General features: G+C 35.3%; 1 protein-coding gene across 2 annotated transcripts in view; it reads right to left on the bottom strand.

Annotated features, from left to right (window-relative positions):
* The window catches only part of LOC140151505 (corticotropin-releasing factor receptor 2-like), a 156417-nt gene that overhangs the window by 20547 nt on the left and 108764 nt on the right, over positions 1-27106 (bottom strand). For both annotated transcript variants that reach the window (XM_072173864.1, XM_072173865.1), the window contains exons 3-5: positions 11493-11591; positions 8689-8774; positions 1147-1259 (exon numbers count right to left, since the gene is read on the bottom strand). In XM_072173864.1, coding sequence (XP_072029965.1) covers positions 1147-1259; positions 8689-8774; positions 11493-11591 — 298 coding nt within the window. The remainder of the gene's footprint in view (positions 1-1146; positions 1260-8688; positions 8775-11492; positions 11592-27106) is intronic.

Raw genomic sequence — 27106 nt, 5'->3', positions numbered from 1 at the left:
TACGAAGGTCATATTCATCGGTAACTTAAGCTGGCCCGACATCCGTCTCATTTTGATAGTCAAAACTAATCAATAATCCTATTGTTGAAGTGGATAATAAGCTTCTACCTTAGATGGCTATAGAACTTTTAATAGCTCTGGTCTTTGTTTGCTTTTGCTAAATCCTGTTCAAGTGGTGGGTTACCAGGCATTGTATTTTGTACAGGTATGCATTACCAACAATTAACAATGAGAGAACTTTCTTAAACCTCGTTGACTTGGGGATGATTTGAAATGACCGCCAATTATGACTGTTTGATATTTATTGCCAGCAATATGGAAAAAGAGACACATGTAAAAACGTAAAAAGCTATAATTTTGTTGAAGGAGCAAAGTTTATCAAACCATAACCCCGCTTCTGGATATCGTTTGAAATCAAATGATATACCATTTTTAAGTTTATGATGTTTATTTTTTAAACACGAAATAAAACAAAATTGACCAGGGGAGGAATTTAAGGCTCATTCGCCGTGGACGGTCACATATGGTGCAACACCATTTCGTCTGATCTTGATATGGTATTATACCAACTAGGTAGAAGAGGATTAATACATTATAGTATTTCTACTAGTAGGCCGTCATTATACAAGTGTATAACCCTTTGTAACGATGCAAAAGATATTTAAGATAGATAGCGCCATCAGTGTTCAACTTAAAGGAGTATTTCGTGATCCTAGCATCCTATTTTTATGACATTTTTCAGTACATGTCCACGAAAAAAGCATATTCCAAAAATTTCAGTTGATTCCGATATTGCGTTTGCGAGTTATGCATGATTATCTGTATTACACTGCTCCATAGACAATACGTTGTAATTTCGTTCTGGTGCACCAGAACGAAATTCAAATTTCACGATATCTTTGCTAAACGAATTAATCTGCAAGAAATATTTTGTACATAAACATTATGTAGCCAGAGGTTTCCAGTGATATAAAATCTCAACTTTTTTGAGAAAAGTGGGGGATGAGGCTCTGGATCACGAAATGCCCTTTTAATATAATATAATATAATATAATATAATATAATATAATATAATATAATATAATATAATATAATATAATATAATATAATATAATATAATATATACAAAATATAAATATTCAGTACTTGAAATAGCAGAATATGAAGAGTGATATAGCCAGTAGCACCAGTGACAAAGCACAGCCAATCAGGTAGACGTAAGATAGCGCCGATTCTAAGGCAGGTCGATCGGGGTATTCCTGGGAAAAAAACAAGGACAAAATTAATGAAAGAATCAATACTGAAGCAAATACCTACAAAATATACTTGGTTTGCAACTTTAGTCATTGTAATTGTTCAGTTAAATAACTCGATTGAAGTTTGTAGAGGTTGCGTCGTTGTGATTGATTCCACTCCCTTCACCGTGTTCAGTCATCTTTGTAACAAAATTCTTTCATCACGCACATCTTGTAGTAAGCATATTAAAAACAGCAACATTTATGACCAAGCTACCCCTTTCAACATTGGGCACACACATTTTCGGCACCTCACAAATGATTTTCTTTACCTTGTGTTGGCTCTCTTTTGAATAGCATTTGCATAGATAAAAAAAATAAAAATGCTATCACAAAGAACGCCAAACTAAAAGCAATACATTTGTTTACAAAGTATCAGCCATGCACCTTTCAATACGTGTCAAGATCTCTCCTTAACACTCAGATGCTATTTATATCTGCTTGTGCAAGGCGGCAATTATTCCCAATTTCTCTTCCCGCCTTTCATACAAAACACAGTGTCAAGGGCAATAGATGGTACGTGAAATTAAAACACGCTACATCACTGCATTCGTTTTAGTAAACCATGCAAGCAAATCTGGCATGTCTGTCCAGAAAATGTAAAATCTGAATATACTGATCTCATCGAATTCAGAGTTTTATTACAAATACAAACTACTTGCAAAAGAGTTAACGGTATAATAGTGTAGTAACAATTAAGGTTATATAAATCATCGAAATCACTTTGTCTTATTTGTCCTAACTTCGCCTTAGTTTAGGGTTATAAGGATGGAACCCGGGGGTACTCAAGGTTGGTTTTGGTAGGGACGTGCCGCTGAGATTTTGGAAGTAGACCCATAAATATACCAATTTTTCAAGAAATTTGCACCCATTGATATACCAAAAGTCAAAATTTTCGGCCGAATTTACCCAAAATTGTCTTAGTTTTTACAAATTTTCCCAAAATTTTGGGAAAATTGTGAAAATTTTGGCTAGATTAAGGAAAAATTGGGCTGTTTTCCGAAAAAATTGAGAAAATTTTGAAAAAGGACCCATTCATATACCAAAATAGGCTTTGAAAAAGGGGTCATTGATATACCAGAAGGCTGAAAATGCTACCAATGTTTGCGGCACGTCCCCGTATGGTCATTTGTACTGAGTACCCCCCCCGAGGGATGGAATTACAAAGATTACAGTTATATTAATCATTTTTAAGTTGTTGCAGACCAATTGGAGAAACTATTTTTTCAGTTTTCATTGAACCACTGACACTGATCAAAGCTTGTTGTTTTTGTGATGAGAGAGTTGAAGAAAGCCACGATGGATCAAAGAGTCAATCCAGGGATTGAGGAGGACGCGATGAGTTATGAACAGAGATGAGGTGAGTTCCTATCTGAGCATGTTTATGATCCATTGTTGGATACTTCAAGTAATATTAACATCACTACCAGAAGTGACATGACGGCAGTCATCAGCTGTAGGATCATCACAACAACACCGAGCTAGCATTGCAAAAGTCAGTGGTTCACTGACAAAAAACTATCAGCAAGAAAATAATAAGTTTCTTCAATTGTTTTTTTGACATATGTGACCGTACACCACGAATGAGCCGTAAATGTCCTCAATTGTATTCCGAGTTACAGTGTAAAATGGGCATGAAGGTCATATTCATAGGTATTTCAATTTGGTGCTACGTGTATCTCATTAAATGAGGTACACGTAGCACCAAATTGAGGTACCTATGAATACGACCTTCATGCCCATTTTACACTGTAACTCAGAATACAATTGAGGACATTTACGGCTCATTCGTGGTGTACGGTCACATATTGAAAACTTGGTAATCTTAGCTATTGGATATTTATACTGTATAAACTTATTGAATAATAGTGAATATTGTTCCAATATGGTAACGATTATTTTCTTTTAATCTCGTTTCGTATTTATATAAATTGAGCGAAGATTCCATGGCTCACATAATGAGGTTAAATGAGTAGCTCTGCTCATATTATATCATTAATATGCGCGACAAAAAGTTTTAAAAAAAGAAGAAAGTACAATATGAAGCTAGAATAGTCGATTTTGCGGATTATCTATAGTTATACTCTATTAAATGTTGAATGTTAAATATTTAATAGAATTAGGTCCAGCTGCTTAAATGTATCAAGCTGAGTAATATGATCATTTAGTCGATGGCTGTCTTTTTATGGTTGTTATGCCTGATGCTTGACTACCATTTCTACTTCAGAGTATTTGCTGTTAACCCTAGAACTACTGAGCCATATTTTGTAACACGAACTACGAAAGGGGAAGGGTGTTGCAACCCCCCTAATTTTTCAATTATAAATGTCTATTAGCGTTACTTTTGGCACCAATGTATAGCTATCTCTTCTATCTATGGTACCAACAAAATAAGTGCAAACATTACCCACATAATGTCGCTATGACGTCATAATGTGAGGGATTTTCTGGCTATGTGCAAAAGTATAGGCAAAATTGATTTTCGGCTAAAATTTCTACATAAGCGATTTTTATAGAATGTTCTCCTAAACATGAAACATAGCTATTCTTAAAGTAAAAAGTCAGCAGAATAATTTCACAAGAGTGAAATGAAAATCATTGGTGGGCCTCACCCCCCCCCCCTCCCCCACTTTGATGGCCGGTGCTATCCCCGGGTAAGGTACTGAGGTAAACATGTTAAAATGAGCGCAAAGAATAGATCTACGATTAGCTTAGGTCGTTTGGGCGTAACCGCGTGCGTTTTTTATGCTGGATAAAAATCTTAAGGCACTCCCTTCCCCTTCGTAGTTCTAGGGTTAATAGCTCAATATCCGTACATTTTGCGACGATATAGCAAAAGCGATTGCTAATGTTGAGACTCCTATTTTATTTTCGGTATGTGTATTTTCAGACTTACGTTGATCTTTGTGTGACCCATAATTTTCACTGTAAAGCAATCATGGAAATGCGTTCAATATGCAACTTTTACGTTAACATCCTGACTTTAATAGCCTTCGATACGCGCTTACGAATTTAAGGATATGATGTATTTTTCAAATAAAAGGAATTAATCAGCCAGAAGTCTGTCAATTAAAAAATCAAATGATATTGATTATAAAAATGCAACAAGCCTGAATTTTGATTAAATGAAAGACGTAATCAGGGCAATAAAACAGTGCCAATTGACGTAATTGGTTTGCTCTGAACTAAAGTCTCTCACCCGTCTCTTCCAAATCAATGTGTCAACGAAAGGCTGCCTCCCTCTTCCGTAATTTTTACAAATACTATAATTGACTTATATCATATGCTAAACCTCACACGCTTTAGAAAATTGATGCCAAGAAACGAATAGTAATATATAAATGTTGTATTGCAATGCCATTTCAATGCGTACCGTGGGGGTTAAATTCTATCTTTCAACGTGACAATGTGTCTCCTTTAAAACAATCGGGGCTATTGATTATCATCCAGCTCCTTAAATGAAGCAATATAATTACAATAACTCCTTTGTATGGACATAATAAAGTGGTTCGCCTTTTAATAATTAGATTGTATTAATTAACCTACAAATAGAGTGGTGTCAAATTTGACAGCGTGTGAAATAGTGACTCTATGTGTCTCAATAAACAGAATATACCCTGCGAATTGGGGGACGCAGCTAAAAACATCCACGGTAAAATTTAAACTGTCATCAAAATCCATGCACGCGTTTCTGAGATAACTAGAATTGTACAAATATACTCATTTTTGGACCTTTCCAATGAGGGTAATGCACATTAACAATTATGTGCTTCATTGTAGTGTACAATGGACAAAAATAATGTATATAGTAAACAAGTGTTGCTGGGTAGCAGATAACTCAAGATTTACTTAAGAATTTGTTTGTTACGGCCAAACCGAGCATTTTTGCCCAAATTTTACCTCACAGATGAATTTGACACTTCTTTGCCATTATATTTACTATTATAAACTTTGGACCAACAATTTGGCAGTAATTTATGAAGCTCAAACAATTCCATAATATATAGGGTTAAGACCAAAGAGAAAGATTTTGAATGTTCTTTGGGCGACTGTGTTTCATCTCATTTGCATTCTCATTTTGAGTTAAATTTTGACCGGCTGACATTTGTACGTGGTTTTCCGTATGCAGCTGTGCTATTTGTAGGGTCTCTTAATTAAATTTTTGATCTTGAGGTGGGATGGTCTTAGAGGTGATATGCACCTGTTCATCCCAATCCTCTACACTGGTATCTCTCCTACATGTGCTGGATCCGTGGTGCGTTTTATTCACATGTATATATATATGTCTTTTATACTTTTACTTTGTGCAATATATTTATCCATCTTTTATCTAATTTTGTTATTTGATACTGTAACCAGTGTATGAAGCCAAATAAATAAATAAATAATAAATCTACGTACCATTGTATGAAAATAATTGGTCGTTATCAAGTATCAATGGTTAATCATGTCAAATATTCTTAGTGGAAGTGTATTGCCCCATCGGTACAAAAATTAGTACATTTGTAGAATTCCAATTATCCCAGTGACGCGTGAACGGATTTTGATGACTATTGCTCCAGTTTAAAGAGGACACATCATGTTTTTTTAATCCGCAGGGCCTATTTTTTACTGAGACACCGAATATAGTTGCATTTCTTGTTATATTATTTTAACACACCTTGTACATATACATTTACATATCCTCGCTCACCTGGCTTTTATAAGATGTAGATCATTACAAAGGACCAATCAATTTTAAAGTGAAAATAAAAATGCCTTGTAGCAAATACACTTTATTTCAAATTCTATACTATACAAAAAATAGAATTACACGGAACATCAATGCCCCAATCCTAATTGAGATCTATGTTCTAAAAATACGCAGGTGATAGCGTAGCGGACTATGTGGAGTTTTAACATTTCAAAGTATGCATGATTGCACCAATGCTATACACTCCAGATCCCAGCGTGTCACAATTGATAGTCTAGGGTTGCATAGCGGTACCTCTTGAATGGATACTATTCCTCTTTACTTTATAATGAGGAAAATGTAGGGTAGGTGTTAGGTTCACGGTATGCAAAGCAGGAACTATCAATTATATGTTGTGTCAATTTTGCCAAATTCCATTAATAAAATAATATTTAAATATAGTAAATGCTATAACAAAAAGTAGAAAGTAGATTTAAAGATTTAATTACAATTTTTAGAACTGTGGGTTCATTAGTGGTGCGTGAATTTGGAAGTACAATAAAATGTGTTGCCTGAATTTCATTTCCGTCGGCAGATGACAATTTCCGCAGATCTTGATGAAAATGGAAGTGGCATTTTATGGTTGGTAGCTGCAAACAGGAAGGGGTTTTCGATTAAAGAGACAGCCTGAATTACCAATGATGACAGAAGTATGTTAAATAAAGTAGACTTGTTGTTTTAATTGAAGCACAATTCTTGTTTTTACAAATGTGCTTTATGGGTTCCTTTCAAATGGTATACCGACTAAGATCACTCATAAATACAGTAAGCCAAACAAATAAGGTACCAGTTGTGTTCACTCCTGTATATCCTAAATAAAGACAAATATATCAATATAAAACATAAAACATGCAGCTAATAACTGAACTCTTTAGCTCTGATTCAAGACCTTATTTGTTGAAATTGGTTGAGAATTAAAGAAACGGTGATCTAAACCTACTGAAGAGACGAAATCAAAATGTTGCACTTTGGTGTTCTAATCAATGAAAGCATGACACTAGTTGTTCGTGCTAATCAATGGAAGCACGGCGCTAGTTCCCTTGTTCGCGAACGCTTTGTGTACAAATCAATAGCGCATGCAATAGTGGAAACTACAACTTTTAAATTGGCACCATCCTTGGGGTTTTGGATCGTCGTGTCTTTATTTCTTGAACAATTTCAACGAATGAGGTCTTAAATTCGAGCTAAAAGATGCAGCTATTAGCTACTGGTTAGCTACAATTATGACATAGCTGTCTTTGTTTAGGATATACATGGAGTAAACATAACTGGTACCTTAATTTTTTGGCTTACTGTATGTTTTTCTTCCAAATATTTCGCAATGTTCGACGACAACAAAATAAGTGACAATATAAAATATATTGATTTGGGATGCAACACCCATGCCTACAGTTGACTATTAAAATTCTGCAATTTGTTTTATATATGCTTTTCTTACTTGTGATGAACATGACGTTTCTTTCTATTTTTTATCTGATATTTACAAGTAACCTGACCTGTCAGGCATCAAAACCAACAGATGTGTGGACAATACCTAACCAGGAGAATCAATTACCTCAAACAAATGACAAAACTGGGAATTCCCAATAATGTGATTTGATATGACAAAAGGAGGCACGGGTCATTCTTAAACAAACAAGCAATGTCGTACTTCAATGTTTACTGGAAAGGAAGTGTCACGTTTTGACACACCACGTCGCAATAAGTATCGTCGGCAGAGTGCTGCACTATCGTAAGTGAAATTTTGGACAAATTTGAGAAGTTGATGATTTATGGAAGGTCATATAAAAAATACACATTTTAAACCAGGTTTTAAGATTCAAAATTGCTAAATTATTTGTAAATTAATAAAGTAAAATAAAATATCATAAGTTCAATGCAATTTTATAAATGCCTGCGATACTATCGTATGACCACTTATGATAGTCTTGCACGATAATTTAGTTTTTTTCATCTGCTGCTAGACCATCGTACGTGCCACATATGCAACTTTTTGGACCTAAACAACAAAATCATGGAATGCTATCACCATCGTAAGTGCAAAACAGTCTCTAACAGATCGATGAATGTGACGCTGACGGCTGTAGACGTTGTCACCAAGCTTGCTAAATTCATAGCTCCCATGACCGGTATAATAGAGATGATAAACCCCTTTTTTTAATTAGATGAAGAATCTTGAGAGATTACATTGGGGCAAAATGTGTCTTGCTATTGTAAATATCATGTGCCAAAATAAATATACAGTATAAAGTAATATAAAATGACAAATCATGGACATTTTAGCCGATATTACGTATATCCTAACTTAGCAGTGGATGCTATACTATCGTATGCGGTACATACGATGGTGTTGCACTCTACACTCATTTCTATTGCAATACTATCGTATGTGGCACTTAATCAGTACATTCTTCTATTTATTAACTTTAACACCATTTATATAGTTTATTTTATTAAATTCAAATTGCATTACACTCCCATTTTATTTTATTTTATGACTACTTGGAAACAACCGGCGATGCAAAACATAAATATGCTCCTCCTATAAAATTGCCCAAACTGCACTTACGATTGTGTAGCACGTTTAATTTTCAAACATAATAAGTAAATGCATTTCGTTTAATACGTAAACATAATCAGTGACACTCAAGAACTACTTACTGGAATAGGGGGATTTAAGCATTCCTTGTAGTCCGTCCAATTTTCCCATTTTCCGTTGAGTTGGCATACCTTATATGCTCTAATTGCTGCAAAATAAACAGATACGCGGCCACTCAATAAACGTGAATTGTTATCTTTTCTATAGTAAACCACATAATCATATAAAGGAGTCATAATATGGTTTCATTTTAATACGATAATAACAAACAAGACTGGACGGAGTACCACTAAATACGAGAGTTTCTTGCAAACGATAAATATCCATAATCTAAAGAAGACGAAATGAGATACTTAAAAGTCCATATAAATATTAGTAGTGGGTATAGTATAAATTATTTTTGCACTAAACAGACAGCTAGACCAGATACCTGTAGTCTAAGATTTCTTTGTTATGCTAAAACCTTTCCTTATTTTACTTGCTCAAAGCCGTGTCTACACAGTTGAATGAGCATGGGAAGTCTATCGCACGACTATTTGGTGGTGACTAAATATCACATCAGTGGAGCCAGTGAATGTAGTGCAAATGGTAGATTTGTCTATACATAATGAGATCCCATTCAACCATTCACCATCCGGGATATCAAGTGCGGACTAAATATTTGGTGCGGATTAAATATCACATTAGGGTAGTCAGGGAATGTAATGCAAATACCAGATTTTTTTATACATCATGAGATCCCAATAAACCATTCAACATCCGGGATAACAAGTTTTGCTATTAAAAAAACCTTAATGCAACCATATCCAAAGGTATAATAATGAATTATAAGTTTTGATTTTTCATCTCTTTCACCAAAAGATATGAATTAAAATATAACTGAAATGTTATATAACATTGGTAGACAATTTGAATTTCAAGAAACATTGTAGGAGATATATTACTTGTAATTTCTTTTAGACCTTTGATTAAGTCGGATCCTTTATTTATATTTCTATATGTAAACCTATTGCAGTTATTGTGTGATGACAAAAAAAAGAGTAACTGTTGTCATTATTTCGGATTTCGCCCCTCTCAGGAAAAGGGTCAGAATGGCGAATAATAAAACCCAATTCAATTAGTCTTGAGATCCCACGTATTTCACCTACACCCTTCCCTGTGAGTGAGGGGTTTAATATTTCAATATTTGAGCACATTAATTATACCGTTAGCTCAGATACCACTCTGACTAGCATTATGGACAGTACGAGTGGATATCATGGTATCATACCTGCTCTATGTAGATGTATTTCGTCCACTCCACAACTAAAACTGGTTACTGTCTCGGATCAGGCATTAAAGCTAGCTCATATGAAACACCTTCCGGATTTCATTCAAACCTCATTTACACACACATGACATTTAAGAATATTTTACGAACTTGATACAGGTAACCATTAGAGCCTATTTCATCATCATAATGGCCAATATATTAATTAATAAATTGAAAGTAAATCTCGATGGAGCGAGTTTTATTCTAGTATATAGATGGTGATTACAGTTATATACGTTATACCCTCATTCAAATGTGTATCTGTAACGCAGGGCGATATATCCTGCAAACTTGTTGTGTGTCTCAAATTTCTTTTTCTTTTTCAATTTGATAATAAACAAGTCGTTTACCTTTGGGAACCGACCAAAATTTCTTTAGGAAAAATGAGAAAAAAAGATGACGAGCATGTGTTAATAAATATTAGAGATGCTGCTGTATATGAAGAGTTTATTTCCAAAAGGGATTCAATCCAATGTATATTTTTGCGAATGTCAACGTGTTTTTGTTAAATGAGGATGTTGCAGTTATTTGATGAAGTTTATTTAAAGATATCATACAGGGTGTCCCAGAGAAAAATTACCGGGCGAATGAATTTGGACGTAAGTCGAGAAATAGACATCAGAATCAAAGTAGAAGATCGCGAAGTAATGATCAATTACATAGCGCATGCGTCAGTTCACTTCATTCCAAGTTTGAAAGAAAGATCATTCAACACAATGCACACTAGTGGTTAACTGCCAATGGGCTTCATATTTTGTTTTGTGAAATCCTTTTCGTTCTTTTTAAACAATCTGTTTCTTGCAAAACATTTAATTAGGTTTTGTTCAAATTTGAAAACCGGCACTATGTTGAAAATGAAAGCTTGCATGTAAGATGATGCTCCTCAAAATGTCAAATGAGAAAGCAAAGTTCAATTAACAGCATGTATATCAGAATAATCCAACACCATCAGGTTGTAGAACAGCAATGATGCATATGACTATAACTGATGAGTTTCCTTTTGTGCCCGGTATAGTTCGTAGTTCTATATTTAGCCAAAAGTTTTGACCTTGAGCATACTGAGCTAAGTTGTCATTAGCAGGCCACTTTACAAAGTACCCTTTTCAAATGGCAATATCCAACAACTGAATCAGCTGTGACCTTCTCATTATATACGACTAATATCAGGTCTAACTGTAGTACGAAGAAAATGGAAATTAAAGAGGGGTCAATGTCAGATCCTCGTGCTTTTGAACATAACTATTTACGTACACGCCGCAGTCATGAGAGATAGCTATGATTATACTATTTCGAAGAGTTCAGAATGTTTTATCCCAATAGCCCTATTAACTAACACTATATATTTTCCTTCCAAATTCGCAGCACAAACATTAAGATTAAGTCATCGGGCAATCATTGATTAAATACTCTTATTTTTGAGGGACAGACAGCACACTCAGATATTTGACAGCCTTATTCCGTTTCTTATCGTTAAAAGCCATTTCATGAACATACGTTTTCTTTTTAACGGACAATAACCAAGAATAATCAGCGAGTGTTGATCTATGTACTTACCTGTTACGTTATAGTTGGGGCACGGAAGACTAGCCTTTTCGCCTACGGGTGTCGGAGGCCAGCATACCACCTCATCGTGGGAAGCATTGCAAACAGGTCCTGCAGTTCAAGAAGAATAAGGATGAAATCATGCAATTATTCATTCATTTATCATGGTATAAGATGTATGGAACCCACATCAAATAACATACTCGTATAAGAAAAAATAATTGTGGACAAAATTAGAATAAGAAAAGGTTGGATGACCAGTAAATTCAATATGCAGTCTGTTTATATATCAAATTATAGCTATTCAAACATTACATGTATAATAAGTACGTAAATACCGTCTTAGAAATGAGATTATTATTAAGAAATCAACTTTTTTATTAATCGTTTGCGATTGTATTCTTGCGTTTTACTAATTTGTCAAAAATATTGACACCCCAAAAAAAAGCGTTACAATACTATATGTATCATAATGTGCTGTATTAGTTCGCCTGAGTTTAAGGAATCGGATAGCAACGTTTGCACAGTTTCTTTTTCTGGGACCTACACCAGACATATCGAATTGCATTCTGAATATGGGGAATGTCATTCTGATATCCAAATAATTTGGATTCTTAAAAAGTCGCGATATAAATCTAGTGATATGTAATTTAAGTGTATGTAGCTGGGGTGAAAAGCCGACCATCAATTGAAACTTTTACGATTCATATTGAAGATAATAATATGCATTTTGTTCCCCAAAAGACCTTGGTATTTTGGGAAAATGTCAAAAATTTGAAATGATGGACGGCTTTTCATCCCAGCTACATACACATTAAGTACACATTAATAGATTTATACATTTTACGAAGACTGTTAAATTTCGAAAATATCCAATTTTAATCATTTGCCATAAAATGTGTATTATATCACGAATTTTAAAGAATCTAAATTATTTGATATCAGAAGGAACGACACTCCTGGTATTCAAAATACAATTCGTAATGTCTGATGTGCTCTCAGGTCCCAAAAAATATGTGAAATGCCGGTATCCGAGCCCTTAATGCATATTTTGTAACTATATTTGCTACTTTCAGAAAGCATTAACCAACTTCGTCCAGGCGTTAACCTTGAATAACATAAAGTCATCTGTTTTTCCCTGCGAATATTTTAATATTTTCAGACACTAGAGTCGAGGACGAAAGCCGACCTTACCATAACAAGAAAGACGTACAAACCTGTCACTATAACATTTTACATGCATATTTCATTTAAATGTATCTCCCTTTTTAAGTATAAAATTACCATTAAATATTAGTATCATAACTATAAATAGCAGAATTTGAAGTATCCGCTGCATTGGATCTTCAGCGCTCATTACAGACGCATACCTTCATTTGCAAGTCAATTGTAATTAAAGCCAAAGTGGGTTCAACGACCAGAATAAATTAGCTGAGCAAATTGATTAATGATAACTCGAGGATGAATAAAGGATAAAAGCTGATATAATTAACAAGTTGTCAGATTTGTATTATCAAACTGCCCTACCATGACAAAAAAGCACAACTGACATGTATGTCGATAGTTAGTTTTACCTTAGCAGATTTCAAGTATAGTTTTGTAATATTCCAAATAAAGGTACTAGTGATTATTGTTTGCTTCATTCGTTTTCTCACTTTCTTTAATCGTTAATGTGTATCATGTGTATTGCTCGCAGGAGAACTGTAAATGTATATCGATTATGTCTTCAATACCAGTCACAGAATACTAAAATAAAAAGCCCTCGAAGCAAGAACATTTAGACCAAGTCAAAAGTGTAAAGTCATGTGTGTTAAGAGTAAGTATAAAGTGCATTTCAGTTAAGTTTAAATTTGTCTTCGTAACCATGGTACAGTTGTTACCTTATAGCGACACAAATATATCATTAGGAAACAAAACCCATACGTGTCTAAAAAATAATTTATGTTTTGATTATTATTTCTTCATGGAGGCATCCACAATGTGTATGGAAATGCTGAAGTCTGAGACATAGAATGTTTTGCATTTGTTTAAATGTATCCTGCATCCCACGTAACGATATTTAGCATGAGGAAATGTCTACGACTATATTAGCCTGAAGGTGGGACAAACTGTTGAACTTATTGGTCAAAGCTTTTCCCTTATCGTAAACCTATTTCATCAAAACACAGTTCAGCCCTAAAGAAGTAGTTTTGCTATATGTTTCATGTTTTTAACGTAAATGGTGATCAACTTCTCCTGCGCTTTCATTATCTGCATTATAGTAATCCAGTAGCAATCTGCTCTAGGTATTGTGCTTGAGAAATAACCTATAGGATACAGTCTAAATTTGGGTTAAAATTGATTTTGCCCCAGTTATCTAACTAGGTCATATAGAAGAACTTGGAATGAAAAGCATTGATACACGCATTATAATTTCTTCGCGACCAGTCAACCGATTCAAGTAAAATGTGCGCATGATACCCAATAGAATGAGCTACGCTACAATTTGTATCTTAGGAGTTAAGCGATCTGGAATGAGCGTTTTGAGCGTTTCGACAGTATTTTTTGTGGAACATAAGAGCACATCAGACATATCGAATTGCATTCTGAATACGAAGAATGTCTTTCTGATATCAAATAATAACAAATTTGAAATTCACGATATAATACAAATTTTATGACAAATTATTAAAATTTGATATTTTTCACATTTTTGACATATAACAGTCCTCAAAGTAAATTTTATAAATCTAATGACATATTCTTAAAGTGTATGTAGCTGGGAGGAAAAGCCGACGATCAATTGAAAATTTTGACCTTTCATATTGAAGATATGAATTTTTTCCCAAAAAGACATAATTTTGTTTTAATCATTTGCCATGAAATGTGTATTACATTGCGAATTTCACAAAATCAAAATTATTTGATATCAGAAGGACATTCTGCGTATTCAGAATGCAATTCGATATGTCTGATGTGCTCTAATGTCCCACAATAAATACTGTCCAAACGTTCATACCCCACCCCTTAAAGCAACTTATTACACTCCCTTTGAATAATATACTTTGAGACAAACACTGGAATCCTAGACGATAGCCGGCATATAACGTGCCAGTCTTATAGATTAATCATGGCACATTAGACAATTTAACAAGCTTTGTATAAACTTTACTCTCTCCTTGTATGCATATAATTATCATTAGGTATTATTTTACCTATAAATAACTGTACTTAAAGTTTCCATCAACTTCACCATCAGCGCTCAGTTACAACATATTCGTCTCAAGTACATTCTAGCACAAGTAGAGTTCAATGCCAAGAATAAATCAGCTTCTCAATTGATGGTAACTCGAATATAACTAACGGATAAAAGCTACTGATATATAATTGACTAGTTATCAAACTTATAATAACTAATCTCCCATACAATGACAACTAGGCAAAACCTACACTCCAATTTTCACGATATCTGATATAAAAACCCTTAACCAGTTTTTCACTGTTTCCATAGTATATAATTCCAAGAAAGAACTCACGGTTTCCATACAGTTTCGGAAATCCAATATGTTACCTTTCTCAATGGCGTATGCCAATCGATCCTAGATTGGATGGTATGACATATTAATGGGTTAAAAAATGCTGAACAAAAATTCATGATAGATTTGAAGTCACCAGATCTTGGTCAACTGTCAGATTTTCTTATACTTTTGTAGAAGAATTTCAAGAAATTGCATGGGTGCACTCACATTACGACATCATAGCGACATTATATAGGGGATTATTGTGCTTATTTTGGTATCACTGGATATATAGCTATAATACATTGGTACCAAATATAACTGTATGACGTTGTAATCGAAAAAGGATGGGGCTGCAACACCCTCCCTCCCTTCGTAGTCCATGTTACGGTTCAGTAGTTCTTGGATTAAGCATGTTATACCAAATTGATTAAAATAAAATATGTGCATTGAAACAGAAATTGCTGAAACCATTTGCCATAAACAGCGCAGTATTAACTTCTGATTAGCACATTAGATAACCTCACAGTGTCCATTATCTTGAAAGAATCAACAATTCAAAATGAAGGTATATTATTATTTATTATTTCCCTGTTCTCGCTTTCTTTAATCGTTACATTGAATACCGTAGGAGGTGAGTGCAACTGTACCGTAATGTGTATCGACGATGTCTTACCCGCCACAGTTCACTAAAAATATAAACCCCTCGAAGCAAGAAGAATTTGCCAAAGTACTGAAGTCACAAGTGGAAAGTCATTCACGCAGAGAGTAGGTAAACCGTGATTTTATTTAAACCAAGTATTGTCGTTTGAAGGTAATTATAATTCTTTACCGCACAGGAACTGAAATACATTTATTATATTCATAATTTTATAAAATACATAACTGTTTCCTACACCAATTGATGTATATTTAATAATTTTTCATATTTTGTTTTGAGTGCGATTAATGCGTCTGACTTCTGAGACAAAGTGTCTAGCTGCTTGCATATTTGTTTAATTTCTAATGCATCCCACGTATCGAGGGTTTGTATGATATTACATTAGCCTGATGGTGAGAAAAGGTTTTTCCTTTTCATCGGTCGCCCTTCCGACTATAGAGATGTCACAGTATTTTTATAGGTCTCAATTTTTTCTGTTGTATTTGGTTGATAAATTAGGTCGTATACAAGTATGACTTTCTTATCAACCTCCAGGCAAGACGATTCAGCCCAAGTGCTAAGGTCTGAGGTGTAAATCCGCATGGGCAAAGACTAGAGCAAGTCAGAGGTACTTTCATTTAGATTATATTCTCACAAATTGGAGCACGTGTACTAATATGAAATAAAGCTTAACTTACTGCATTCTCAAACGAATTAATTGATACTGTTTTTTTACGATTTTCACCGATAGTGTAGACCAATAGAGAAGGGAATGTATTGTAATTGTAGTCCGTATGCTTTCGTCGAGGCAGCAGTACTTTGGAATAATTTTACATATCTTAAAATACAACAGGAGGGTGCTTTGAACACTTAGGAATGGCTTTCACACAAAAAAGTTAAATTAGTTATTTTTTACTGTATAATAAAATTATTCCAAAGTACTGCTGCTTCATCAGTATAATGCGGTAAACATTGAAAAAGTGTATCGCACAAATGGGCGTATAGTGTACTTTACGACATCATGTGATATACTTGTAACAAGTCAAAAACACTCTTTTGGAAGAAAATACAAATTGACATATTTATTTATCTCGTACATCCTGTATCATTTTCAAAAAATCTAAGCACGATAGAGTAGCCGTTAATAGTCGTGTATATGCCCATGTACGTCGGTGTAAATTATATTTCTTTGCTTCTTTTTGGTAAATCTATGAAAAATGAAATAAATAAATAAAAGAAAGCTACGCTTTGAACCCGAGGACCATTTTTGGCCCGGGCCCGGTCGAAGGCATTGCTGTCCTGACCTCCAACCCCCGGGGCCACTTAAATATGACAGTGTATGCATGCGTGACCAATTTTTTTAAACACCCCCTAAACAAGTTTTCCTCTGTGAGCAAAATGACCCCCTAAGCAAGTTTTTAGCGCGATTTTCTCCAAAATTTGGCCCCCTAAGGTTTTTGTCTAATTTTGACCCCCTAAACGAGTTTTTGTCTAATTTTGATTCCTGAACAAGTTTTTGTATAAATTTGACCGACTATACAAGTTTTGATGGATGTTGACAACTTGAGAACAATTTTTTGGACTAACATGTCATCGAACATAAAGTCTATCCCTCTCGGATATGACCCCAGGGGGTATACCATACCACTTTATACATATAAATAACGACACGATGAATTCGTAGTTTGTTTTGTGAGAATATAAAATACCAATATACAGCGTAATTTATACAGAGGTATCGTTTAAATATGCAGTATTCACGTCGTATTTGACTCTGAATTCGACACTACCTAAAGTTGATTATCGTGTCCCGGTATTCTGTGCCTTCTCCATGCTTTCTACCGCAAATTGTTCTTAAGTAATCGAGAGAAGGTTTACATTTTTCAGTGGAGAAAACTCACACATCTACTACAGTAGTAATAAATAAATGCATGAGTAATCCCCGGGGAGGAATTTATAAAGTCCTGAAATTCTTTTTATCAAATTTAGGATGATTGTCGGCGAGTAGACCCGTCTGTCCGCTGAACTATATACCCATCCTAATTCAAGCAACATTTTATATGACATCATTAATTAATATGCACGTTTTTTTGTTCTAAACGGTATTTTACATAGAAGTACGAGGCCATGATTAAATTTAAAACGTCATGAAAATATATTTGCATAATACCTGACACTCTAGGTTTGGAGTTTACTGTAAACATTTTTATGAACGAGGAATTCCGGCAGGGGATAAACTTTCCGGAATCGGAGTGTCAGCAGATTTGAAAAGCGGATCAAAATGGGTCCCCTAAATGCGTTACAAACGATTTTAAAACTACCCCTTTTCATGAAAATCAGCGTTTTTTACCCCCCCCCCCCCTTATCGCGTATCGCGCGTAACGTGCTCAATCAAGAAGAAACACCCCTTTTCACGCGTTGTTTGCTTACGCATGCTTACATCATTATGATTTGAGTATCGGTGGGGCTTTGGCCTTGGTCCAGAGTATCAAACCATACATACATACAGGGTGTCCCAAAAAAGAGGCCCCTCGTTGCGTCCCTCTTTTTCTCCTATTTTTGAAAAATTGATCAAATGTATTTTGGTATGTAAAGAAACCTTAAATCGTTAGCTTTAATAAATTGAAACAATTATTTCAATCGACTAATAACTTTTGAAGATATGCCCTTTTAAAGAAATGTATCCGTTTTTCACTCTGTCCACGGAGTAGGTTTGGCTACTTCAAAGATTGAAAAGTACATATACCATGCATGAATATAAAACATTCCTTGATGATAACTTTATAAAATAACAACTTTATTTTAGGGAATGGGCTTTACCGGTGGGCTTATGGGTTATGGATTTTGTTAAGTGTCATTAATTTGGGCGAAATTGATGTGGGATGGGATTTCTTTTGCTATACTTGCAATTACTTATGTTTTTCTTAGTTATTTTATGCCTTTTTGTTTTATTATGTTTCTTACTTTATTGTTTCTTGCTTTCTTTTTATTGACAACATAAGTCATTTCTCTTTTTGGAATAAAAGGTAGCCCTGAAAAGGGCTGTTTAGTTTGTCTTTGGTTCTTTTGATGAGTTTACTGTGCTGCTCTGCCTACCTGGTTGCCTCCTTGACGAATATAGGTTTCATCCCTAGTTCTCATTGCATTAATTGCGTTGCGTACCATCCTTGTGCGCCGGATACTTGCAAATGCAGCAGTATTACGGGGTTGCGAAGATGTTTGAAGCTAGCTGGTGATCCTCACTTATAGTGAATGCTTTCCCAAGCCTAATGCTATTATCTATCCATGTCATTAACCGCGTGTTTCGTTTAAATCTTTGATGTAGCCAAACCTCATCCATGGACAGAGTGAAAAACGGGTACATTTCTTAAAGAGGGCATATCTTCAAAAATTGTGAGTCGATTGAAATAATTGTTTTGGTTTATTAAAGCTAACGATTTAAGGGTTCTTTATATACCACAATAAATTTGATCAACTTTTCATAAGTAGGAGAAAAAGAGGGCGCAATGTGGGGCCTCTTTTTTGGGGGGACACCCTGTACATACATACATACATACATCGATTTATATTGCGCCTATACAATTCTAGCTCTAGGCGCATTACAATAAGAGAAAACAAAGAAAGAAATGGCAATGACAAGAAATGGATCAAATTGGAAAAAGGACCAAAGGAAGTGAAGCTAAGCTAATTTGAATGTGGGAGGAATGGAGAGCCGTGTAGTATCCATGGAAGAGCGTAAATGACGAGATGTGGTGTAAGAATGAATTCCCGATTGAAGGTAGAGTGGAGCTATGTCATTGACACATTGATATAATGGTGAGGATCTTGAAGTTGACACGCTCCCTGATGGGCAACCAATGTAAGTCCTTGATGTATGGGGTTATGTGGTCACGACGTTTGAGGCCGTAGATGAGACGCACCGCCCTATTTTGAATACGCTGCAGTTTGGATAAATTGATGTTGTTGGTGCCAGCAAGGAGAGAGCTGCCGTAGTCGAGGCGAGATAATATGAGTGCACGGATGATGTGATGGCATGAGTCTGTATAAAGGAAGCGCCTGACTCGAGTCCGGATACATGGTCATTCATGGATAGAGGTGAGTCAAGTTTAACGCCAAGGTTACGAACTGAAGTGGCATGTTTAATAACAGTATCGCCAACCATAAGATGAAGTGTCCATGTTTAGTTTCAAGTTATTAGATTTCATCCAGTTGCTTAATTCAAGAATGCAGTTTTGCAGACGATCAACAGCCAGCTGAGAATGGGATGGAATTTTTGGATTAAAAGATGTATACACTTGCGTGTCATCAGCGTATATGTTGTACATCAGGCTATGATTACGGATAATGCTGCCAATCGGGTAGATGTAAACAGTGAATTGAATAGGTCCCATGATGGATCCTTGGGGGGTACCACAGTCCAGATCGGTATTATCCGAAAAACAGTTTCAATTTATCAATTTTGGATTTAAAAAAGCAAGCAAATTTATCAGCAAGTTCGGCAGCAGAATAATGGATTGGAAGACATTTACCAGATCTGTTTAGAAGGCCGTTAACTGTACTGAAAAGATCTTTACTATTCGCATTGGCCAGTTTGGACTTGAAGAACTTTGTTTTAGCCTGCAAAATAAGATCACTGACATGGTGCACCTGATCCAGATATGCAGAACGATCGTGCTCACAACCAGACTTGCGCCATTTGCGCTCTGATCTCCTGCGCACACGCTTAGCTTTCCTTATTTCTTCATTGTACCAGGGAAGCCTACAACGAGCAGCAACAAGTTTTGTTGAAAGAGGGGCATATTTATCAAGCAGGTTGGTACATATTTCAGAAAAACTAGAAACAATATTATTAACCTTATCAGAGTGAGGTAATTTTGAAAGACTACTGGCAAGATCACCAACAAACACTTGATTGTCAAAATCACGGAAATTACGCAAGGTACGGTAAGTTTTGGGAAGATCAGGTTTGATATAATCAAGCTTACACGTAACAATAAAGTGGTCAGACATTGGAGGAATTTTAACATTCCAATCAACAATAATATTGACGTCATTGACTCTAGATATTATAACATCTAATGTGTTACCCAGCTTGTGGGTAGGTTTGGTCACATGTTGATTAAAACCATTAATACAGAGAGAATTCATAAATTTACAAACCTCTGGTTTAGCAGGAGGATTGACATGGATATTTAAATCGCCAAATATAAGAACCTTATTGGCCAAAGATGACACTTCATCTAAGAGGGAATCAAAATCTTTAAGAAAATCATTCGTGCGAAGTTTGTTGACACTGGATGGGTAAGGTCTATAGATGGAAATGAGTATTAAACCAGTACGCGAGTCTTTGACGCATGACATCTCAAATGTTTTGAAACTTAAATCCATTGGGACACTGGACAGATTCAAAACAGATCGGTACAAATACGCCAATTCCACCATAGCCTTGTTTTCCATCACCACGAGGGAAATTAAGATATGAATAACCAGGGGGAGTGAATTCATTAATTACAACATCTTCAGTATTGGTTAACCAAGTTTCTTGTAACAGAAAAATGTCAATACAGTTATCCAATATAAAGTCACAAATATATACACTGTCAAAAAACGATCAACATGAGAAAATGTGCGAAAATTAACTGGTTTACTACTGGGAGTAGAGTTGCATGGTGGTCTGTTTGAACCAAGAACAGGAATTATGTTGTCGGAACGACTGTTATTAACTGGAGAGATGGAGTAAAGTGCAGGAGTAGGTCTGTTGGCATGCATATGTTTACGTATACCAGCCCGTACCCCTCTGTGTGTCGGTTTACAAGATTTCTTGTTGATACCAAGGGCAACAATGTGATTCCATAAATGTTGAGGTAGACGACAGTTTATGCAAGATTTTTTCAATGTTAGTGAGCTCAGTCTGATTGTAAAAAACAGATGAAGAGTTGTGAGAATTGTGGTCAGTGTTTTCAGTAAGCGGCCCTGGATTTGGGTTAACATCACCAGCTTTAAGAATGTCATCTTGAAAAGTAGCACTTGCATTTGCATAATATGTAATTCTAGTGTTGAGGAACCGGGAGTGTTTTAGATGAGTAGTACCATGCTGGTATTTGTGGGAGTGCACTATAGTAGTAGTGGTGTATTTGGTCATGCATGGGATAAGGCCCAGCAAGATTAACAAAAATACAACCTTGAAACACTGCATCATCCAAGCCAAGATGAATAGAACAGATCAATAATCCTTTAAAGTAGACATGCAGCAACTGAAGGTCATAAGGATGAGTACAACTACACCAATGATCAATCAGTCCATGATGCAGTCATGTCTACAGTAGAATTCACCTCGACCTTTGCAGGACTTAAACCCCACTAAAAGCTATTAAACCAAGATAACACTCATTGAAACAGCTCATCTGATTAAATCGGATCTTCTCTGGTTGTGCACATGTGTCTGTTTTATATGTGCGGTATCATGGTATCGCAATGAGCTGGTATAATACAGCTTCAGTTGGGTAACCGATTATAAAGGAAACGCACGGAAACAATGGTATGTGGACCTTTGTTCACGAAATGAGACAATGGTCTGCTTTTTGTTAACCAGCATTCTTGAAAATGAGCAACATAATGATTGTTGACTTAACACGGTTTGGAAATAATTTCTTCATATTTTTTGGTGTTATCTGTCGTTTACATATCCTTCCTAAAACACAAAAGTGCGACTATTTCCAAACACCTAAATTAGCTAAAAATTTAGGACATGTTACAAAACTATTTTTGTGGCATCCTTCAGAACTGCGCGGTCCGTTACCAATATAGCTCAATATTTTCGGTCAAATCTCCATTCAATTAACACGGGGAGTTGGCTAGCTATGAGCTAGCTATGCCTTGCCCTCACTCATATTTTACGAAAGTGCGACTATTTCTGAATATCTAACCTAGCTGTAATTTTAGGTCATGTTAGAGAAATATATTTGCTAGAAGTTTGGAGAATACTTTAAATATTGGCCGGTTATTTTTCACACAGTGATGTTAACTAGGCAAATGCAATATACTTCTAACATACACTATTTGTAAAGGTCGCGCGTCAATGGTGAGAGCACTGTGTATTGTGTATAGGAAAACGGACAGTAACTGCAGTATGCTCACACAGTTACTGATGAATAGTCTGCAGAATTCTGATGCCCAATCTGTAGTAGTTGCAGTTGAAAATATGTCCAGATTTTACACAAAAAAGAGCTGGAGCACAGAAACAAAACTTCATCAAATGTAATTATCAGTCATTGGATGACAGTCCACAAGGTTTATGCTAAGATCCATGGCTTGGTAAATCAGAAAAACAAACAGAAAACAGGAGCATGGTTGGCTGCCTGCATGCTGGCGCACAACCATTAACAATTAGTGTAGATTAGAACCAGGTGTAGATTAGAACCTATACAACCAGGTTGACATGGCACAGACCCATGATATCAACAGCGAGGTCATTTAAAAAAATAAGTACAGCTATGATTGACAGCTTAGCTAAAAGCCACACTGGTAAATTAAAATGACGTTTTTGATTTGCAAGACACAAGTGCCTCTGGCATGAATTCTCAGCCAAAAAACGTTCACGTGACTTTGATGAATGGATTTTGAAACTGAACGATAGTACTTAAAAATCATTTTAAAGAGATGAACATAATGAAATCTTAATTTGACGGCACACCATGCACTAACAATGGGTAATTGACTGATGTCAGTTTAAATCAAATTAACAATTTCGTTGGTCGCAACACATAGTGGCGTACGGTGATTTTGGTCAATTTTATGAAATTTGGCCCAATGGTTTTATATATCAAGTTCTTCAAGTATACCAAGTTAGAAAGCTCTACTATACTTATTTAATAAATAACGTTAATTAATTAATTGACTTATGTTAACAATCCCGTAAGAATCCAATATATTCCGTTTCACAAACTGACGTACGATCATCATACGCCATTATGTGAAACGGCGAAAATCGGATTTGATGACATTTAGGCACATCATCCGTCAATAATGTGGCGTACGCTTCAGAAACCAGCCGAAGACCCCAAATCTTCCGTTTCACATAGTGGCGTACGTGCGACTTATGCTTCAAAAACCTGCTGAAACCTCAAAATCTTCCGTTTCACATAGTGGCGTACGTGCGACTTACGCTTCAAAAATCCGCCGAAACCCCCAAATCTTCCGTTTCACATAGTGGCGTATAAGTTTAGAGCTAGATATATCATGTAAAACTTATTCCTTTTTAACTATTTAAGTTACAGTTTATTAGTTTAATCCTTTAACTTCAATTTCAAATGTAATCGGTCCACTGAGAGATAATATTGGAGGAGTACTGACTATGTTATTAGTAGCATATCCTTCAAACGCGTTTTTCTCGGAAATGTATTTTGCGTTTGTCCTGCACGTACGCCACTAAGTGTTGCGACCGACGATTTGAAACGCTTTTAAGCCATATCATATATAAATGATATAGAGGCAATTGAAATCATAGCGCTATAGACGAAGTGACTTGTTTTAATTAATCGTACATGAATTAAATCAAGAAAAACAAGGATATAGTACACTTAACCAGTACAATATAAAATATTGTCAAATGGAATATTTTAAATCATGTATAAAGCTGCACATTGAGATTGTGAACCAATGCAAAGGCATACTGTAATACAACATCAAGGCTAAAAGGTGCAAAATAACATGAATATCTCATTTGTCGAGAAAAAAAGTTAAATGGCAGTAGAGTAAGTCATACGGTCTTTCCCTTTCATGCATTTATTCCCTATGACATAACTTGTCCCATGACTTACATCACTGTAATTTGTTAACATTCACAAGACATATGCTATGGGCATATTTTTTGTTATAATGCTATTCTGTTTGCTTTCTAAAATACTTAGGCCTTAATGCATATTTTATTGCAAAACACACGGATATGATAAATGAAGGCGTGATTAGTAAATATTAGTGAATTCGGCACTAGCGATTAATTCAAGGTAAAATAAAACCACAGCAGTACTATAACTTTCCTTCACCAATTTGTATTACACAATTTTATAAATTAACTATTGTTAATTTCAATACATCAGCCTGCTACGCTAATTGCCAAAGTATTTTTTTTTTGTAATTTTGAGAACAAGAACAAAATGTGGTTCAAGCATGCATCAGTATCGTAATCACCCTAATTATTTCGGATTATTCCCTTTCATTTGTATCATTATCATTGTTCTTGTGCAAAGATTGGTGAATAAATATGTTTATATGCATGCTTGAACCACATTTTGTACTTTGTTCTCAAAATCACAACAAATTACTTAGGCAATTAGCGTAGCAGGTTGACGAATGATGACACAAAACTGCACATTCATCGAGGCAGATAATCGATTCTCGCAACGACTCTCCTAAAATTATTTTGCTTGCGAGAATCACCATTTCTCCTAAATTCAAACACAGTAAGTTAAGTTGATTCCTCTCATTCTTGCAAGTTGAGTATAATGTGTTACAAGGCGTACTGACTCAAGGCCAAAATCACCTGTTACCCAAATTCACACGAATGCACAACACACATACACTGTTTGATTAAGCTAACAAACTCTAAGTCTTTAATTGAAAGTAAAATATGATTGGTACAATATATGACAACAAATGCACAAACAATACAATCAAATATAAACACTCTTTTAACTAATTATTACTTAGCCAGCATTCTTTGTCTTGATGGTAATAGTGTTCTTGCAATGTTCTGGACGGCTGATGTATATATTCCTATTCACATTTTCTGAGAAAATCAGCGAAGTCCATTGTACACTTGCATTGATCAATATCCTTGCGATAAAATCCTCACACAAAAGGGCGTTGCTTTCCCCAAACATTTATCTCCTTGCACTGCTTTCCAAACTTAACTCCTTGCGTAATTCACCAAACACTTTAACTCCTTGCGGCGTTCTCTATCTCCAAATTGGTGCTATTTTCACCTTTCACACAATTTCTTCAGGAAGCAGGACTGCGTTGCAGTTGTCCCCACTTATATTGACAGATGTGTTGTTTTATAAAAAACAGACTTCAGCAAGTCGACAGAAGAATATATATTCCTTTCTTGGAAGAAGTATGTTCTTTGACGTATTCTAGATCTTCTCCGACAACATTGGCAGGCAGTAGTACATTGACTACATAAAAAATTATGGTTTGCAATTTCCTTTTGGATTCTAAGCACATTAGCTAGCTAGCCCAGATCAACACTATAAACTGTCTCAATAATAAGGGCTATTGCAGCCTGTCAGGTCTGTATCCAGATGATAATAATTGTAACCTTTTCCATAAAGTCCGACACAATCCGCAGTAGACCCATGTCTTACTTTGGTCCATTTTCGTAGCTCCGAAATAATAACCATAATTTCAGCATATCGTTGAAGACAAAACAATAGCCCTGTGGGCTAACAACGGTATTCGCAATTGACGAGATCCATCTACATATATCTTCATCGTGTGAGGCTGAACTTGTAGCACTGTAGGAATTCTCCATGGTCACACTTTGTAATACTCCCTGAGCATCCAGCTTAATTATCATTGCTCTCATTTTTGAGAGGTAACTACAACAACCACATATTACAATCACATCGATACAGGTCTGCCAAGAATTCTTGTTTACAATTCTGCTTTTATAGTAAATCATCAGGGATTTTCTAAATGTTCTATTAATAGACATTGCCATCATTGTTCACTATTACAACATACTGCTATCAGAGGATATTCCCCTTGGCATAAATATGTTTGATAAATGATGTAATTGTTTCAACCATCTGGGTTTTCCCCTAGATGTCATAATACACAACTCTTGCATGATTATAAGGTTCATTCCCCTATTTCATTATACAGGATTATACAGGGTAGATTACAAATGAGTTGTAATGAGTATAAATTTCGATTCACGCAAAGTTTATTGCACCACTGATGGCAAATTCCATCGATTTTACGTGTGGATAAACTTAGTGTTGACCCTTTGAATTAAAACTGATGCCGTATTTGTAATGTACATTTTTTCAATTCTTGTCAATTTTTAACCAAACACTTAGCACGGTTGTTTGATGGGATCATTTATTCGTTTTTCAAACAAAACATCATGTATAACCAAATTTTAGGCTTAAACAGCTAAAAGTGATATCGTGCGAATGTATACAGATGCTTTTGAGTCGTTCTCAACTTTAATTTCCCCTCTTTTACAAAATTATTCAGTTTTATAGTATTTTTAAAGCTTTTCGGATATAAAATGTATCTATTAATGACAAAATTGGTGGCGCTATTTAGTTACTCGAAATTACCCTTTCAAGCTTTTAATACAAATAATTCCTTTTATTGTTTGATAAAATATGTTTTTAAAATTTCCTTGTTGCTTGTTTCACCTATTCCAGCTGTTTTAATGGCGGTATTAATCACCTAACCCTTGCAAATAAAGAAATATGATTTAGGATATACAGCGCCAT

This window comes from Amphiura filiformis, chromosome 4, assembly GCF_039555335.1.
Source record: "Amphiura filiformis chromosome 4, Afil_fr2py, whole genome shotgun sequence".
NCBI classification, from domain to species: domain Eukaryota; kingdom Metazoa; phylum Echinodermata; class Ophiuroidea; order Amphilepidida; family Amphiuridae; genus Amphiura; species Amphiura filiformis.
This window is presented reverse-complemented; position numbering and strand designations above follow the sequence as displayed.